General features: G+C 40.7%; 1 protein-coding gene across 1 annotated transcript in view; it reads left to right on the top strand.

Annotated features, from left to right (window-relative positions):
* The window catches only part of LOC6044302, a 133,407-nt gene that overhangs the window by 88,628 nt on the left and 24,509 nt on the right, over positions 1-20,270 (top strand). The window contains 3 exon segments of the mRNA XM_038263085.1: positions 10,985-11,167; positions 14,670-17,063; positions 17,065-18,776. Coding sequence (XP_038119013.1) covers positions 10,985-11,167; positions 14,670-17,063; positions 17,065-18,776 — 4,289 coding nt within the window.

Here is a 20,270-nt window from a genome sequence, read left to right as displayed (position 1 = left end):
GATATTCGGTCAGAACGTATTGGACATACGTACTTCCCCGACTACTGTAAACATATTTAATTATAACTCGGGACTCCGGCAACCAAATTAAACCTAACTTTGCGACAATGCACAACATTATCAACCAAACAAAACGAGTTTGTTATTATTTACATTTCGAGGTCAAAACTAGATTTTCTCAGAACGTCGAAAAGCGACATGTGACAAGATAGCACTAAATCGTCACTGATATGTTTTAATGTGAAAATTGGTCTAAAAATCAGGGGGCAAAAAAATATTTTTCCAAAAAACTTCAAAATTTCCATAAAAATAGAAGTCTAATCAACGGAAAACAATCTAAAATGCATTTTTCTGCATTGATAATCATATTTAGCATGTTTGGGCTTGTTTGAAAATGTTTTGAATTTTTGCGAAAGTCCAATGTACAGCACCGCAAAAATTTTACTTTCGCAAAAAATTAACTTTTCGTCAATACTTAGATATTTTAGAAACTAATGATGGCAAAACAACTGGACAGGTGTATAATGCATTTTAACACCTTTTTTCACTAACATTTTTCCCAAGGAAGAAACTGGGTGCTGAATAACGGCTCGCAAAACGGCCTCAATTTTGAACTGTCAAAGTGGAACCAATTTACTGTTCGCCAAAAGTAGAGAGTATTGTTATCGGTATTTTTTTCTGCAGGAAGTTTTTAATGAGTGGCTTTTGGAACCTGGAGTTGGAGTCAAGAAATCTTAAGAAAGTTGAAGGAGCGATCGCCATTTTTTTATGATTATGAATGGAAATTGTTTATGGAGTCGATGCGGTTGTTACTATCCAGAAGCTGTCTTTATTGTTTGCTTCCGTTTGAAAACCTACTGGTTTAGTGACAATCTTATCTGTTTGTTGGATCAGCTTTGCTAGAATTAGCGATGCGTTATCGTTGGACCAGGAAGAGCTGCAGGATTCCAAAATAAGCCAGGGAATTTATCTGCGACATCGCAGAATGACATTCTCGCCACAGTTCTTTGTCAACCGTAAAATAGAAAAACCTATTCTAACTAATCGAAACTTGAAAACACATACAATTTTTTAGTCAAAAATGTCAAAAAAATAGACAAAATAAAACACAAACTACTGATTATAGAACAGCCCATTTACCAGTATTAAAAAAGTCATGCTTGTGCTTAAACAGACTCCAACTTTGTAGATGTAAACAAAGTGGGACCATTCGAAAATCACATTACGCATTCTTTCTATTCACCACCCAGGGTAGAAAATAAGACAACATACTATACGAAACATACAACAATAAACAATTCGAAATGCATTATTCTGCGTTTATAAGGGACCATCCATAAACCACGTGGACACCTTACGAGGGGGGGGGGAGGTCATAGATTGTCAACGCTCCATACAAAAAAGATTTGTTTTGTATAGAAATTGTCCACGAGGGAGGGAGTGGGGGGTCTGAGATTTCAAAAAAGTCCATGAGGTTTATGGATGGTCCCTTATAGACGCAGAAGAATGCATTTCAAATTGTATTCAATTGATTGTACGTCTATTTCCACTGAAATGTTGAAGTTTAAAAAAAAGGTTGGCCCCTTGATTGGAAGGGAGAACCTAAACTTTGAAAAATAGTTGCAACTGTTTTACTTGAAATAAAAACAGTTCTCCTCTACCTAAATATCTCTGTAACCTCGATACGGATCATGTCCTCAATATGTTAACTACCAAGCCTGAATTGAATAGAAATTAAATCAGCACATTATCTACCTCTAAATACTTTAAATCTGAAACTCATCGTAATAGTTCATACTTTTGGTTATACCATTGGACGGATAACATATCATGCTCTTCATCTCCACACCTAAAATACCTATACAAATGGTCGATTCCTTATAAAAGTAGTTTGTATGGAGAACTAGGCCGGTTCGTCGCTGTTGCATACAAGCAAAAAATTGCATGCAACATGTGGGAGTAGTGAACTGCACTAATTCTCCATACAAACTTTGGAGAAAAACCATTCGGCGATGTCTAAATATTTTTGAAAATTCAAAGTGCACGTGATTCTGGGGACCCTAAACTTTATGCTTCCCCTCGAGATGAGCCTGCGCAGTCATTTTTGTCAATTTGTGTAGGTCAGTGTAATGGTTATCAGAGGAAAATCACTCATTACAGCAAAATATTATCAAACAATCACTTTCTAAGTATGGGTGTTTGCAACAAGAGAATGGGAAAAGTGTATATCATATGCAACATGGAACAATGTTTATCTAGTGCCTATTGCTGTTTCACTTACCTGTTTTCTAATAAAGGAGAGAAACTAACGAAATTATTTCGTTTTTCATGGTATGCAATACACACACTGTTGGATCCTGGTCAAAGAGGTTTAGTGGAACATCAGGTACAACTTTGGTAATACTATATAAGCCTCCTTGTAACTTAAATTTTCGTCATTCGTTTTAAAAATTACCAAGGCAATCACACATTAGTAATCAAAATCCTCGCAATAGTTCACAATAATGTGTGATTACGACAATACGGCATCCATATTAGGGTTGGACACACCCATCCAATCACCTTCCTCTGAAATCAACCTACAGGAACCGAGTTACGATATCGACGCATTGCTAGCCAGTTTATCAGAGCCATCCATCGTAACACCAGCCGCATCCCCAGAAACCATCGCGTACGATTGGACAGCGAGCTTTTCCCAGCAACAGTTTGAAGACGTGGATCAGTTCACGTCTTGTATCCCTCAGCAAGATCCCTCATCATATCCAGTGTTGTGTCCATCGGAAAGTATTCAATTTCCTGAATCGACCAGCTGTCCCTCAGAGTTTGCACAAATCGATCCAGAGTTGCTTTACAATCTACTGCTAACGGAAACAGATACTGCAACATCAGTTCAGGCAAACGAAACAAATGGGCCACAAGAAGCGAACGACTTCAAGTCAGATGAACTGTGTGACAAAACGGATCAACCTCAGGTTCAAGTCAAGGTGGAAGTCCAATCATTAGATAAGATCAGTGCACCAACGCTAGAATTCCACGTAGAACCAAATGACACATGGAATGCCGAACCCTTACAGCCACTGTTCGACTTGGGAATCGTAGATGCTCCAGAGAATGTTGTACTAGATACCAGCAGAACTCAAGTTGGGCTTCCAACAAGCTGTGTGGCGATTCCGTGCGAAGAACCACCGAGCTCAACAGTCTGTCCCTCGCAACTGCAACAACTACCGCAACAGTTACAGTTCACCGTCATTGAACAACCTGGTCCAGCTAATGTTGATCTGTCCTACCAGAACTTGATTACCGCAGTTAAGAGGAAAAAGATCTACTCCGATCCGCAACGTCAGGCTGACGCTGACACACCGGCACGGGCCGTCAAGACGGCACCGCTTGAGCGAACCGTAATCCCGGTTGTGTCGTACTCGCGCGATCAGCTGACCGTGATTCCGGAATCCGTTGAGCAGCAACCAACGCAACCAGCCATGAGCTGTGCCCAGCTTTTTTCGTCCTTTTCGTTCTCGTCACCTGATGAGGAACCTCAGCCCGAAGACATCATGGTGGTCGAGGAACATCCCAACGAGCTGGAAGCGGCTAAACCGAGCTTGAAGCGAGGATTCGTCGAAGTACAGAACCAGTACGTTATCATCACCAACGGAACGAATCAAGCCTTTGAAGTCCAGGAGATGTACAAGGTGGCCACAGAAGAGGGCCAAATCGACGAAGATCCACAGCCCGCTCGGAAGAGGCAACGCCGCATCAACATCGACTACGGCACAAACTTCCAATGCGTCCCGTGCGGGAAGACCTTCGGCAAGAAGGGAAGTCTCGAGCAGCACAACCGTTCGCACCACACGAACGAAGTGCGCCCATGGCACTGTGACACGTGCGGGAAGAACTTTGCCACCGAAGAGAAGCTGCGAAAGCACGTCGCCAACCACGACGATCGGAACAAGAAGTTCCAGTGTTCGGCCTGTGAGAAACGGTACGCGCACTGGAAGGACTGCGAGCGGCACTACCAGTCCAGCCACGGAACGCCGGCCTTCCAGTGTGGCCAGTGCGGGAAGGCGTTCGTGCGCAGGGATCACCTGTTGGCGCACGAGGTGTCCCACGGGAGGCGCCAGGATCGGGAAATGCGGAAGGAGCTTAAGATTCCTAGAAGAGGAGGATTGACGCTAATTAAATCCTGAATCGAAGTAAACTTTATTTGAATGACACGTATCGTGAGCGAATGCGATACCAAACCAGCCAGTGATTGGTTGCTCATGAATTGGTTGACGTACTACACTTTTAGCGACACTCACACATAAGCCATAATTTTAATATAGCATGATCTAAGTTACTGCAAAATAGAATAGAAGATTAAAACCTACCAAAGCTGAACGCATTTCGGTCTGCTAATCTGCTCATTAACTAATGCGATAAATAAATAAAGAAGCAAATATGATAGTGAACAAGGTTCAAAACTAATTCAAGCACGTTTGAGTCGCGTCCGATCAGTGCCTACGAGCATAGAATAGAGAAAGATAGAATTGCCACTCATTTACCGACCGGGGGACAAAACTGTGCTGCCTAACTGATGCCAGCGGCGAAACGGGGAACTACAACACCCTGCGCATAATACTGTCAAGAATGTGGAGAATTGGTTGGCACATATTTATTATTTATTAAAAATGTAAAATGATTTAAAAAATAAGCATGGAAAACAAATCAAAACAATAATGAAAATTCAAGATAAGTTCATCCCTTAACTAGGATATTTTGTTTTGAATAAGATTAAATGATTTTTATTTCGCATCAGCATTTTTTTCCTAAATTTCAAGATTATGCCAAATAAGTTGACACCCGTTTTCACTTCTCCAAGACATCTGTTTTGTCATGTTGACATTTCGCTGTCGCTGTTAAACCAAGTAAAGAATCGGAAGAGGAAATGACTATTTTGCCGTTCGGAGTGAAGAAAAGTGGTCGTGGTGTTCCAGCAAAGACTCCGCACTCCAACTTAAACCGCAATTTGCGCCTAATCCTAACGTTCTACCACCTTTACTAGTCTCGTCTTTTCATCCGGCTTCCAAGCACCATTTCACATTTTTGATTGCCAACTGAACGTCTGTCCATTTTCCATCTGTCACTGTCAAACAAAACGCACCCTCCAGAATGCACAGGGCAGTTCCATCAAAGTGCACAGTGCGCATTTCGACTGAAGTTCCCCGTTTCGAGCAGTGGTGGCGCTGTCGGCAGTGTCGCTTGACGTTTACAAGGGGGAATCGGCAAGTGGCAATTCTACCTATCTCTATTCTATGCTACGAGTGAAGAGGACAATTTTAACCAATCTGGACCATTCAAGAGATACTTTTTTTTCATCGGTTATGAGTAAGAAAACCCTCAGAAATTCGTAGAAACCGCAATAAAAAATGTTACAAAATGTTACACAATTATCGCGAAAGTTTCTTTAGAGTATGAATTAGTCCACTACGTATTTTTAGGAGAACATTGAGGTGAAATTGTTGAGCGATGTTAAAAATAAACATGTGTTTGTATAAAAAAAAACCATCTCATTTGTTTTCATAAATACATTTGACGTTGCCGTGCTATCTTGTCGCACGTTACTTTTTGACCTCCCAAGAAACAGGACAGGACAGGATTTTTTTTTGGGTTTTGTTGAATTCAGGAATGGAATTAGGTTGGAATCATAAAATCATAAAAATCCAATCAGCAACACATTTTTTTGGGTCCCTTTTAGGGTCCTAAACAACCTCCCAAAATTTGGAAGCGATTGGTTAAGCCCACGATTGGCGCAAAGCGAATGAAATTTGTATGGAAATAACTATGGGAAACGAGCATTTTCATATTTTTGAATTTACAAAATTTATGTTTTATTATTTTATGAAACCAACACCTTAGCAGTGTAGCCCTGGATGTCCTGAACAACTCTCCCCAAGAAAGTATGGTGCTGAAGTGCGTCACAAAACAGATATATAGTTTCAAAAGTAGTGTAATGAAATAATCAGTGAAACTCAAATATTCTGCCAACATTGCCTAAGAAATCATGAAATACAAAATAGACATGACTGTTCTTATATTTTGATGAACCTTACTTAAAATCGACGTGAAGAAGTGTTCAGAAGACATTATTTAGTTAAGTTGCATCCTAAATCCTCAAATATATTAAAGTTTTCGAAAGATTCCGCTTGACTTGGCAGTGTTGGCAAAAAGTATGATTTTTACCGAGTATTTCGAAATGTCTCTCTTGAACGCTCTGTAACTTTTGTTAGAAGCAATTTGGCACCATACTGTCTTCGGAAGAATTGTTCAGGACATTCAGGGCTATACTTGTACGGTGTTAGTTTCATGAAATAATAAAACATGAATTTTGTAACTTTAAAAATGTGAAAATGCAAGTTTCCCCATATTAATCGCTCCCAAATTCTGGGAGGTTGTTGGGTACCCTAAAAGGGATCCAAAAAATGTGTTGCTGAAATAAACAATTTTCGATTCCACCCTAGTGAGGCATTGTAGCGTTCTTCACAACGTCGATTTCATTTAAGAAAATTTGCCTTATAATGCAATCAAATTTGATCTAAATGAAAACGAAATGTAAAAAGGAAAAAACATGTTAAGTAAAGGCAATCATCTCGATAGTTTTATTTTATTTTAAATCTGATGTTACTTTTGAATTACGTGAATTCAAAAAGAAAATCACTGCAACATCAAAACTCACAACCGTCATCAAAACATACTACCGCCGCCTGGGGTGAATCGGAATACACTGTTACACATCGGACAGCTGTTTAGCCTTGTACTGCACATTATTTGGATATTTTTGATTGGTTTTGGATAGATCAGACACAGACCAACACAAATAGTGCATCGTTGGCCAAATATTGAGCTTTTAGTTGGTCTAAAAACTGTCAAAAAACAGCCCAGTTGACGGTAATTATTAATTTATTGTTATTTTTTATGATAATTTCACAAATTCGTCCAATAAAATGGAATAAAAACATAAAATGTAATGAAAATTAGTGATTTTGTTTTTTTAATTCAATACTCTAAAAAACATTACCATTAAAACAAAATGTTCACAACATTTACCAAAAAAATAATGCTTTGAATTCCTAACAGAAAGATAGTAAAAAACGGTCAAATAAAACACATATTTTCAGTGAAAATTTAAGTGCAATCAACTGATATGACTTGTTATTTCAATTTCAACCTGTGGTAGTGCAGGCCAGTGAAAAGGGCGTCCAATTTTCTCGGGTTTTGAATTTCCCGATGAACGGAAAACATATATACAAAAAAAAATTTAACAGACATAAATCCATGTTTTTCATTTTATTTGTTATGTTATTTAAGCTTAAAGTCATAGAATTAGCTAAAGAATCAGCAATTCCCCACGAAAACAGCATGATTCAAAAAAAGGTCTCCGATTGGGCTCAAATTTTGTCGAAATTATTTAAATACGCAACTTTTGGTACCCTTACATGTACAGGCCATCGCTGAAATTTTCAAGTTATCCATGTTTTAGTGAAAAAAGACGATTGTTTCCCGTTTTCGTCATTTTCCCATTTTTTCGCGTGGCGCGTCGAAAAACCCAGTTTTTATTTTCAAAAAATCTTATCTCAGAGTATTGAAAACATAACTACACCATTTTATGTAAAATTTTCCGAGGAATCAGGTAAAAATGTTTTCAGACATAGGCTCTTTGGTCCTGAGACCAAGTTTTCATACGACCTTTTTAAATGTTAAGCTAGATTTTTGAAACTTCTTATTAATTTTCCCAAATAGCAAAACTAATAACCTTTCTTTTGCGTCTAGCACAGCTAAAATCGGATGAAATGGCGCGGAGATATGATTTTTTTGAAACAAGTTGTTTTTGCGAAAATCGACGAAAATGGCCATTTTTCGGACCTCCCTAACACGGCGTAGGTTACCCTAATGGCCAATAAAAAACGGGTCTAATTATTTCGGCCAAGGAGCCCCCAGAAAAATTTTCAAGCCCGATCGGAGAACTTTTTTTCGAATCATGCTGTTTTCGTAGGGAATTGCTATAATGTTAATTGGTGATAACCTACACATCAATCTAAACAAGGACAGCAATTTTGAGATAGTTTAAAATGCATTAAAAATGTTTTTTTTTCCCTCCTACTTTGTAGATGTAAACAAAGTGGGATCATTCGAAAATCACGTTACGGATTATCTCTATTCATCACTAGGCTAAGTGATTTATCACGCTCGGAAATATTCCAATTTCACGGGGACCTCAATTTCAAAACACCAAATTTCACGCAAATTTCGCAGAACGTGAAAAATGTTAAAATAACTCTGAAAATCTTTTGTTTAAATCACAAAAAAATACTTTTTATGCTTCATTATATATTATTCTTCAATAAACTAAAAAAATCTTCACTTAATTTGAACGTGACATAAAAAATGTCATAATTTTCAAAAAAGTTTCCAGGGCATGCATATTATCATTTATTGAACTATTTTTTAAATATTCGACAAATAAAGCAAAAACGTTTTCGCTGATTAGCTTCTGTTTTATCAGTTTACATTTTATTGTTTTTCATATTAAGATCCAACAATCTTGTCCAGCCAAAATAGTTTGAATTTTCTGCGACATTTAGCGCATTCATGATGATTTTTAAGGATTTCATCTCTATTTATAAAAAAAACGAAATTTAAAATCTATAGGCAAAAGTATTATAATTTGTAACGAAATCGAAATTTTTATTCAAAATGTGAACAGAAAACAAAAAAAAGGTGGCATTTTTAAACTTTCACGGGAATCATCCACCCAAATAATCAAATATCGTTAAAATTAAACAGGATTTAGAAAAAAATCTTAGAAGGGAAGTCTCGAGCAGCACAACCGTTCGCACCACACGAACGAAGTGCGCCCATGGCACTGTGACACGTGCGGGAAGAACTTTGCCACCGAAGAGAAGCTGCGAAAGCACGTCGCCAACCACGACGATCGGAACAAGAAGTTCCAGTGTTCGGCCTGTGAGAAACGGTACGCGCACTGGAAGGACTGCGAGCGGCACTACCAGTCCAGCCACGGAACTGAAATGTTTTCAAAAGGTGATTTCAAAGATAAAAAATACGCTTCATTTAATTTGGAATAAAAAAAAGTTTATTGCATTTAATTTCTTCTGAAATTTTACATTTCAAATAAAATTGTAGTAAACATTTTTCTAAGGCGAAAAAAAATACTGAACTTTGTTATTTTCTAAAAATAATTGAAATATCTACACAATTCTTCAAATGGTTCATATCGAGCTTTTTAATTGAAAACTTTTAAAATTTTCTTAAATAGTCTTTATGGTTGAAATATTGATGTTATTTGAAGAAAAAAAATTGATATGAGAAAATTTTTAAATTTCAAGAATTTCACAACGTACTCGAAATCATCAAAACTCACTAACCCTATATTAGAAGTTAAACAAGGGTATTCACTCGCTTAATTCTACTGTAGTTCTGTCAATTATTTTATTCCTATTTGAGTTTGATAAAATAATTTGAAAAAAAAACATAAAATTTCACGGAATTTCGCGGAAAAGGACATATTTCGCGGATTTCACGCTGTCCACGAAATCGTGAAATTTCACTAACCCTATTCATCACCCAGTTCTTAATCTGTGTTAAACTTTGTTCACTTTGTCCGAAATAAGTCATTTTGCATAATGAATTCATACTGTTAACTGAGGCGAATCGGGACTACAGTCTGAATCGGGGCAGCAGTTTTTCGAGCAAATCATATTATTTTTTAAACATTTTTTTTAAGAATAAGAGATAACTCTTTTAACAGAGCAATACTTTAAAAAATATCTTGCCTGTTATCGCAAAAAAAACCTACAATACTATATAAACCAATTTTTAATTAGACATGGTGATCGCTGTAAAGCTTTTAATGAATTAAAACATAGTTATAACCCACAATCATCACTCCCTAAACACGGCCCACTTATAGAGTCTTGCACCCGTGGCCAAAAATAAGAGTAGCATTGACCTCCGGAGGGCACACGAATGCTGGTGCATCGGTGCAGACTACCGGTATGCGCCTCCTATTTTTAGCATGCAATGCTGCAGAAAAGTCGCGCCTAGAATATCTCCCTAAAACACCGGGCAAGAAAGCCGGCCGGTGTGTTGAAACAGCAGACATTCCTGATTCGCACATATATGTTTATTTTTTGCCAAACGTTTACCTTCTCCTCATGTTTCATGCATATTATGTGGGTCGGATCCTGGGTGGTAGGGGACAAGCCCCTATTTTCATCACTAGCCTTGTCATTTCTTCAATTGGGTGCAAATTTTTATTTAAAACAATTTCTGATCACTTTTTCCATCTTCATGCAAAAAAAATATTGACAAAAAAACATTTTTTTAGGTGAATCAACTATGATCCCCTTGGAACGAGCTGTCAAGCAGGATTTTTTCTGTCAAGAAGGGTCGCGAAGATATAAAAAATTGAATTAAAAATTCATTTTAAATCCTTTGCGGTCGTACAAAGGGGTAATTGTACTCATAAAAATAAGCTTTATCGTTGTGAACAGTAACATAAAAAATTTAAGCTTAATTTTAGGACCCAATTCATTTGCATTTTAAGGTCTCAAAACTCCCCAAATACGAAACTTGTTAACTTTGCCTTTAATTTTTGGCGATGACGCCACAAATATACAAAATTATTGAAATTCTGTTAAGAATTCTAAAGGTTCAAGACCGGTTGTGGTTAAACAATGGGACACTCTCCCCTATACTCTGCTTGGAACTGACAAATTCTGGATATTCATTCCCGTTGGTAGCAGTTGAAGATGATTGCAAAGTTGTGCAAAATTGTTCTGCAGCTATTTTGTGGAATGTTTGAATAATTTTCTATTCAAAACAAGGAAATATATTTTCATAATCGGGATAACTCGCCCAACAAAAACCCAAACCCAGAAACCGCCAGTTTGTCTTCTAATGGTCCACTTTTTCCCGGATTCACTTACAGCCAGGACAGCCGCGACTCGTCCGCGTCCAACTGGGACCTATCGAGCTCGTGCGATAGCCACTACTGTGACCAGGGACGCCACCACGCCAGGATGGGTGCCGGAACGTACGCCACCGTCATGGGTGGCCCCGGGCCGGGGCTGCTCCGGAGGCGTTACTCGGTGCCGGAAATCATCATGAGGAAGTAAGTTTTGGGAAGGCGGTGGCGAGGAAGGTAATTTTTAGCTGATTTAGTTTTAATTACTAATTTTTACTGTTAAATTTTTTCACTAACATCTGGCAACGCTTGAAAAACACGATTTAACTTTCTTTCTTTGGCATCAGCACATGGCTTTCCACCTCACTTTCTTTCAGTTAGAATTGACATTGTAGAAAATAAAGGAAATTGGAGTGAAAATTACCCAAAACTACTTTTTCGAAGTAAAATTCTTTGAACCTTTCAAATGCGAAATGATTTTCGATCATCATTAATTTTCTTCTGTTCAGTTGGTTTTAATTCATTTTCTGCTTAAAATTTTGTTTAGTTTCAAAATGGTTAAAATTTTCATCGTAAGTTATGTTTTTTTTCAAGCATGTTAATTTTAGATACCTTGGGAAATCTGGAATATCCTACATGTATAAATACTGCTCATACTCAATCACCAATCCCCAACTTCCGTTCTCTTAATAAAACAAAAAAAAGTATCGTTCCAACCAGCTGTTTTCGATCGATTTCCTCCTTTCATGAGCGCACAGGAATGTTTTGCGTAACAAAATAAAAATACAGCTAGGATATTCAGAAGCTTTGTTGCGACTTGCTCGTTAAGGGGGCCGTACGGAGGTGTAAGTGAAAAAGTCTGCAGAGCTTTTTGCCAAGCATAAAACAGTAACTTGCTTGCTTTTTGCTACCCCCTTTTAAGTAGCGCAGTTATGTTACAATGACGTCGCGGCGTGACAGAAATAACTCCTCCTCGTTATGATCATCAAGAGGGTTATTTTTATGAATGGAATCGCTTCGATGTCGCAGTTCCATTAACCTTTCAAGTGTGATAATTTTAAAATTGAACTTTGAGTGGTATCAAATCTACCGTAATCAAAAATTGACGGACAATTTCGCATAGATATTTAAACTTATTAACTGAATTCTTGGATTTCCAAAAACAAAAACCAATGTTACATCTAGCCAAACATGCAGAAACAAACAAGCTCCAACTCATTTATACAAATTCGTGAGACTGGCCATCGATTCTCTAGGATTCCAAGCATTTTTTGGAGACAATTTTTTTTTTGTTGGTTTTTAGAGAGAAATTTGGAAAAAAGATATACAATAAATTTCATTTAAATTTTCAAAATCAAAGCAATCTATTTGAAGGGACTGAAAAATTTATTGACAGCTGGAGCAATATTGATATCGAGAAGATCGACAGTCACAGAAATGTAAATATCAATATCGGCCCAATTTATGCAGAGATATAAATACTTAATTTCATAAAATAAAAAGTATCTTTCTTCAAAATTTGTGGATTTAATTCCCATTCAAAAGGAGGACACCGCCTACACGGAGAAAACAGAGTTCCCAAAATCGTGAACAAGCGTTCATGAAAATGGGAACCTCGAACAAAGTGTTCAAATCCCATGGTACGATTTTGAAAAACGTACCATGGAATTCGAACATATTGTTCGTGGTTCCCATTTTCATGAACGTTCACGATTTTGGGAACTTTTTTTTTCTCCGTGTACTAAGTTTTTTTTTGATGATGAGAATATTATGTTGAAACATGATACTTAAATAAAGTTTTGGTTTAAAATATGGAAATCGGTTTAGTAGAATCATAAAAAATTAAGTATGCGAGAATTAAATCCAGAAATGCTGGAGAAAATATTTTTTTTATTCTAGGATATTAAGTATATCTCTATTTAAATTGGTCCAAAATTGATACTTTTTTTATGGAACTTGTTCAGAAACCGTTCTCTACAATGTGATTGATACGAACATATTTTAAAATGCCATAGTGTTGCATGGAAAAGGATTTAAAAAAATAATGTTGGGAACCTTTTGGGTAATAAATTGCCCTTAAAACAAATACTCTAAATTTAGCAGTGTTCTATGCTCGAACTTCCAGCTCGAATTTTTGGGTTATTTCAAAGAATGCTAGAAATTGGATATCATATTTTTTCAGGAAGTCAAATATTGGTGAATTATGTACTTAGGAGTCTCTTAAGGCATATTCTTTACAATTTTTTGTTGGATATGACCATGAACCCATCGATTTTCAGCGACGTTTTCTGAAGAAAAATTCAAAAAAAATCGAAAAAAATCTTCAAAAAAAACTTGCTCTAGATCCCCGACGAGATGTTTCGATATACCCCGCAAAATGTCGGGGAAGAGCCCTTTTTTTCATTATGCCAAATATCAGACTTGCCGAATTTGTTTTATCTTAATGTTCTCGGAAAAATACACCGTGTCTTACCATAATTTTGAATTTTGGGTTCTCGGATCGGAAAAAGACGAAAAGTTTAAGGCTTTTTTCATAAATTCAATGATATTTTGACAGAAGGACAATTTTAAAGATGTATGTAAAGCATTTTGTGAAACTTTTTATTCAAAATTTTGAAAAATTAATTTCAGATAAAACAAGATTAGCCTGTAAGGTTAAAAATAATACTAAAAATATAAATCAAAAGGCATGTCAGAACTTAATTATAAATGTAAGACAATAATCATTTTACCTAAAATACGTAATAATTTTACTGGGAAACAAGTAAAATGATTCCTTTCAATTCAATTCAATTTTTATTTTTCGAGATAGCATGTTACAATTTTGTTTCTTTTGTGCTTGTATAGAGATTTGGATTTTCCTTACAACTATGAATGTTTCAGATACTGACTCGGTAGCATAGAAATTGTTTGTTTCAAATCTTCAAATCTAGGAAAAGGGTGGTAAAAAACCTAGCGAAATCCATAACTGTTATGTTTGTTTAATCTAATATCACAGTTGGAGAAGAAGGGGGAATTCTTTCACCAACTACAAATCCCTTTTGTCTCGAGAAGAATCATGGTACATTTACAAAAATTTAAAAAAAAATATTTAGTCATTTGCACAATTGTTCACATTTTCAGATCTTTTCCGAATTGACTTGAAATTAAAACAGAAGTATAACTTAGAATGTATTTCAATAGGCCAAAATACCAAATAAACAGGTATCTTACACAGAAAAAAATGATTTTTTCAACATTCCAAGATTAATTTTTTTTCTGTGTAGAATGAATACCTTCAATTGGAAATATTTACACAATTCATTTGCAAACTTGATTAAAATCGAATGGCTCATTTGGCAGAAAACCGCTTTATAGTAGAAGAGAGGGGCCAACCGTCCTGAAACAAAACAATGAGAATTCCTCAAGGTATCGCGCATAAAATGTCTTCACGTCTTCGTATGCCTTCCTTGGCAATGTTCTCGGGGTCATTTAGTAATTCCGTACTTTCTTTACCTTTTTCTTTTTTTGAAGACAACCGTTGATAATGTGATTCGCTTGAAAATGTAGAGTTTTTCCACCTTGTTACGGTTCATAGGTCTAACCCACCGCCAAAACATTCACTTTCGCTAGTCGCGGTGAATAATTAGGGGGCCACTAATAATTCTATTTCTTTGTTTCTTTAATTCCCACCCCCACCCATAACTCTGACCTTCCCTCCCCCCTGCAGACACACTCTGGCCCAGCAGAAACCCACCGCCGAGGAGCTGCTACTGTGCGACACGAACCACAACACCATTGGGGCGGCCAACAGGAACTCGTCCTGCTACCAGTCACCTTGCCACAGCACCCCTAGTCCCCAACCTGGGCGGGGGCCGTTGACACGTGCCAGCAGCAAGCAGGGTTCACCCGTTCCCGCGACACCACCTTCCCGCAGTCAGCACCGGAAATCGATTACGAGGGCGGCCAGCAGCGTGGACGGCGGGGGAGCGGGAGGAAACCACGTGGCCACCACGACCGGGCCTCCATCGCCGCTAATTTCGACCGGGTCCGAGTCGAATTTGGCCGCGATGAAGCAGCAACAGCAGCTGCGTCAAGGTGGTATTAGTCGTAATCAAAAGTGTAGTAGTGTAAATGGTATAAATAGTAGCACGGGTGGGGTCAACGGGGTGGGAGGTGCCTTGGGTGGAGGAGTGGGGTCGGGGGCGGACTTTTCGATGAGAAAATCGACCCTGCTGCGACGGATGTGGAGCAAAGAAATGCGAAGGTACGACCGGTCCGGCAGTTGGTCACCACCGTTGAGACGGGCACCACGACGGATCTACAGTATTGAGAGTATTCTACCGCCGGACGGGTTGTTGGGTGGTGATGGGGGTAGTGGGGCCAGTAGTGACGGGAGTAGCTGCGTGACAACCTCAGCGACCTCGTGCAAGGAATGTGCCAAGTTGGAGAGTCAGTACAACGGGAACGCGCGAACGGGCAAGTTGGTGGCCCAAGAATCTCCGAAGCGGCTCCGGTTGGCGGCCTCGTTGAACAATATCAATAATAACCTTCAGAAGGTTGACTTTGTGGAGGGTGCGGAGGAAGAGGGATTGAGTTGTGGCAGCACCCCAAACAGGAATTTGATATCCAGTGAGGGTTTGGGGGACGACAGTGTGAGTGTAGCGACTACGAAGAGTTCTAAACCGGAGGTATCCAGCACGACTGGGACCACTGCCAGCACGCCACTGATACGGGCCCGCAAGCATACGGAGAAGACGACCTCCAAATCGAGAGGTTTCGTCTTCATGAGTGGTGCAGCCACTATTGCTCCAGCCTCCCCAAGTTGTGACGTAGAGTTGGACGAGGCAGATCTCACCAGCAGCACCTCCTCTATTGCGTCTCAGGCGTGTGCCAGGCCTGTCGGCGGCCTCACTGCTGGCAGCACTGGCACCATCCTTGAAGCGACCGAAGAGGGCACGCTAATCGATAACGAAGACGACGACGGTGCCAGTACGATTCTGAACGGCCAGGACAACGAAAGTGAGTTGAGCGAATTTTTGCACGCGGAAGCCCAATCGCAAAATGATTGTCAAGATTCTGTGGCGGGTGGTGTTCAGCGTAGTCGTGATTCTGATGCTCATGTACATCCTCGAGAACGTGACAAGACTGCTGGTCGTGATGCACCACCAGGACAAACTGATGCAGTGAAGGTCACCGCCGCCGGTCAGTTCCCCCTGAAGAAGAAGCAATCGCGTCGTGGCAGTAACGCCAGTAGTAGTGCCCTCAGTGCCGTGGACAGTAGTACGGACAGTGAAAGTGTGTACAATGGTGCGAGAAATGATGACCGGCTCGACGAGTACATCTCGAACCTCCTCGTAGACAACCTGAACAATCTGCTCGACAACGCAAGGGAGGTCGTGACGGTGGTCGCTGGCTCCGCCGTAGACCAGAAGAATAATAACAAAGTGGTGGAAGTGGAACCAAAATCGATAGAGCAAGTTGAAGTCGTTGCTGCCGAACCAAGTGAGATGAAGCAAAAGTCCGAGGGCAAGTACATTGGCGGGGGAGGTGGCGTAGTGTGCAACTCTCCACCCGATCCAGGCAGTAAGCTCAAGCATCAGCTCAGCAAGGACAAGGACAGTGAGAAGGAAAATGAAGATACCATTAATAACAATCAGGGGACGACGACCAACGGCAAGGTCAACATTAATTACGTGCGCAAGAAGAACGGTTTCGGCGAGAAGAAACCCAACGCCAACGGGTTCTACCTGGTGTCCAAGAACGGGTCCCGGGACTCGGACGGACTACCCTCGGAGATCGACCTGAACGGGAAGTACTACTTCCCCACGTACGGCGTCGAAACCGACCCCTCCGACCACACGGACATCGCCTCCGAGCCAGAAGTGCAAATAATCGGCAAAATTGGCACCGGCTCGATCTACCGCGAAAACGTCAACGGACGATACGGGATCGTGCCGCGAATCTCCGCGCTTCCCCGAACCGAATCGATGGAAGTACAACCATCATCAACCTCTGCCGAGGAAGAATTCGACGAACTGCTCGAACGAAACGGAGGCTCCGACTCGGACACCCCCAGTCTGGTGGACAGTTTGGACGAGGTTGAGGTCGCTCCTCGACGACCCCGCAAAAATCCTCGCCACACCGTCTCCAGCTCCAGCGGAACCGTCCGCAGCGGAGACAACCACCAAGACCGAGTCCACGACCAGCTCGGACAAGTCTCCGCGCCACGAAAAGGGCGAAGCGTTCTTCGTGCCCATCCAGGACCCGCATGTGATAATCGACGAGCATATCGTAGTGGCCGATGCGATGCCGCTGCGGATCAAAGAGCGACTCAACAACCGCCAGCGGTTGATGATCTGGCGTAAGGAACAGGAGAGCTTGAAAAAGCACCGCAAGCTCATGCGCATGATAGAGCAGAAGAAGTTTTACGGGGAACCTGCGATCCATGTGATATCGACTATGGATCGTGCCATCAGCAGGAAGGAGTTCATTCCACCGTCTGAAAAGAAGCGGGTCTTTGGACAGACGGCTGGACCGTTCACTCCGAAGGTGAACAAAACTAAAAAGAAGAATAGTGCACTGAGAACTGAGCTCGGTATGCTGGAATCGTACAAAATCGACGCCAGAGGTAATATGCAAATCCAGAACCCGGCCGCTGCAAGCCCCAGCGGTGCAACGACTAACGGCAAAAAGGTTGCGAAAAGCCCGTGGGGCCAAGCAGCTGAACGCAGACAAACCAAGGTCGTCGCCACGGAAGTGTACGCCGCTCCGACACCATCCGCCAAATCATCACTGCAAACTGCCACGACATCGGCATCGTCCTCCAAAACGCCCAAAAAGACTCCAATCGACCCGCGCCGCAAACAAGTGCTCAAAGATGTCCAGCAGATGACGCTGTACCAACAGCCAGACCTTACCCCGGATATCGAGCGAGGTCCACGGCGAATGTACCAAAAGACCGAGATTCAAGAAGGCGACAAACATATCGAAATCCTGGAGATTGTCGAATGCGCCGACAGCGCTCCGGGAACGGCAGCTTACCACCGGAGGGCACCCCGAGTGCGTAGCGCCGGAAATCGATCGGCTAAACGGTCCAGAATCCCTGTACCAATCTACAAGTGGGGTCTATACAGGAGGAATAATTACTCTCGCGAAAATAGTCCTCTAACCGGGGCCGGGAGCAACCCAAAAGTCGATCGTATGATCGCCGACCTGTTGATCGAAGCGTTGAGCAATCCAGATGACGTCGGTGTCAAATTCATCAAGTCCCCGGAGGAACTCAAAGAAAAAACCAAACGATCCCCGAACAATCGTAAAACCAACCCCTCCAACAACGCCACAACTCCACGTCGTTCAGCCAACAGTGGCAAGTACACCCAACGATTCGAGGTCATCCCCGAGGAACGCAGCAGCGTCTCGGTGGGATCCTCCACCGAAGAACTGTCCGCCAATCGCAAAAAACACGCCTCCCCTCGCCGGGTCAGCTTCGAAGAAAACCACAAAATCCTCAACCTGGACGAGTTCCAACCACCCAAAGCCACGACAACCACAACAGCCCTGAGTCCCAAAATGGCCGCCACCTCTCCAAAACCATCCCCAAAGCCATCGCCCAGCAAGTCGACGGCGGCCAAACCGGCGGCTCCGGCCACCTCCACCTCACCCAAGGCACCCGCTCTCAGGAAGAACACCACCACGACGACGACCAGCCGCGGAAAGGCGGCCATCCAGTCCGAGGTGGTCGAGGAGAAGGGCTGGATCGGGTTCACCACCCAGCATGAGGACCTGGCCACTCCGGTCAACGGCGGCGGCGGCGACGGCGGCGAGGAAGATGAAGGTATTTATCCCTCCAGATATCTCTAGCTCTAGCTCCTAGAAAACTCGTTTACCTCTGTCTACGTAAACCCCTTTCGTTGTCGTTGTTGTCGTTGTTGTTGTTGATGTTGAGTTTGAATGACCCGCCCACGCCGCGAGGTGCGGTCGAAACTAATCTTTAGTGTAAATTAACCTCAAAAGAAAAAAGAAAGCGTTCGCTCTAAAGTAGGTGGCACCCTTTGCTTTCTGATAATCACCATCAGCACCACCCCCTCCATTTCATTCTAACTCACATAAAGTCACAAAATTAGCCCAGAATTCGAGCCATTACAAAGAAAAGTTTAGTTGCATACTTTCATTTCACAACCTGGCATTTCCCACATTCATTTTTTTTAGAACGCTTTATGCACGCAGAACGAAACAAACACTTTTTCATAGCTGTTTTTCAATATTTGTGTGATTAGGCTCACATCAATAGTTTGTTTAAAAACTGTTTTTTTTTTTAATTCTACCTTTTGTCCTTTCGACGTTTTGTCCATTCGACCTTTTGTCCACTTTCGACCTTTTGCCTTTCGATCATTTGTCCTTTCTACCTTTTGGTATTCGACCTTTTGTTTTTTCCTCCAAATGCATGATTTTATGATTTTACGTTTTAAAGGATTCAAATTCGTTAAAGAAAATTTTGAACAAAACTTTGAAAACAGTTTGTCACCCCAAGTTAAAATTCATGTTGATAGTCCTTTCGAAAAGAAACGAAGGGAAAGCTACAACAACAACAACAAATCGTGTTCATTCGTTCATTAAAACAGTTCATCCCATTGAGTTGAACAAATGACCGCCACTTATTCATCGAACTGTGGTGGCCGATACAGCAAAGGCGCAGTTCAAAATCGGGCTCTAGTCTCGGTATCGACACTTTATTTATTTTTGAAGGGTGATTTTTTTTTTGGAAAATGAACTCACGTGTGAAGTACTCTCGGTAATTTCGGATTTATCCTCCCCCTCCGTTCACAGTGCCATTTTACTACCGAGCCATGCTCTTCATCCTCTCATATACCGATATCCAGTTCCGGGTGTAATAACCTAATACACATTTTCTTAGGCAAATTTATGTATTTTTCTAATTTTTCTGATGGAAAAGATGAAATACCTATCTACATTGGGTTTTACCAGAAATCAAGTCTTTAAAAGCAGTAATAATGCTAAAATAGCACAATTATTTTGACCACATATTTTTCATTCTTGCTAACAAAACTTTTAAATGATCGATAACAATACTCTCTACTTTTGGCGAACAGTTAATTGGTTCCACTTTAACAGTTCAAAATTGAGGCCGTTTTGCGAACCACTATTCAGCACCCAGATTTTGACCATTAATTGTGCTCTCTGATTTGATTTCGTTTTCGATTTTTTTTTCATTTTGGGGCAGTTTTAGACACCTTAGTTCTCCACAAACTTTACTTCATTAATTTGTTATTTATCTTTTGTGAATTTCTGATCTTTTGAAAAGTAATGT

The sequence above is a fragment of the Culex quinquefasciatus genome, chromosome 3, assembly GCF_015732765.1.
Source record: "Culex quinquefasciatus strain JHB chromosome 3, VPISU_Cqui_1.0_pri_paternal, whole genome shotgun sequence".
NCBI classification, from domain to species: Eukaryota; Metazoa; Arthropoda; class Insecta; order Diptera; family Culicidae; genus Culex; species Culex quinquefasciatus.
Note: the sequence above shows the minus strand (reverse complement) of the source record. Positions and strands in the feature narration are given on the sequence as shown.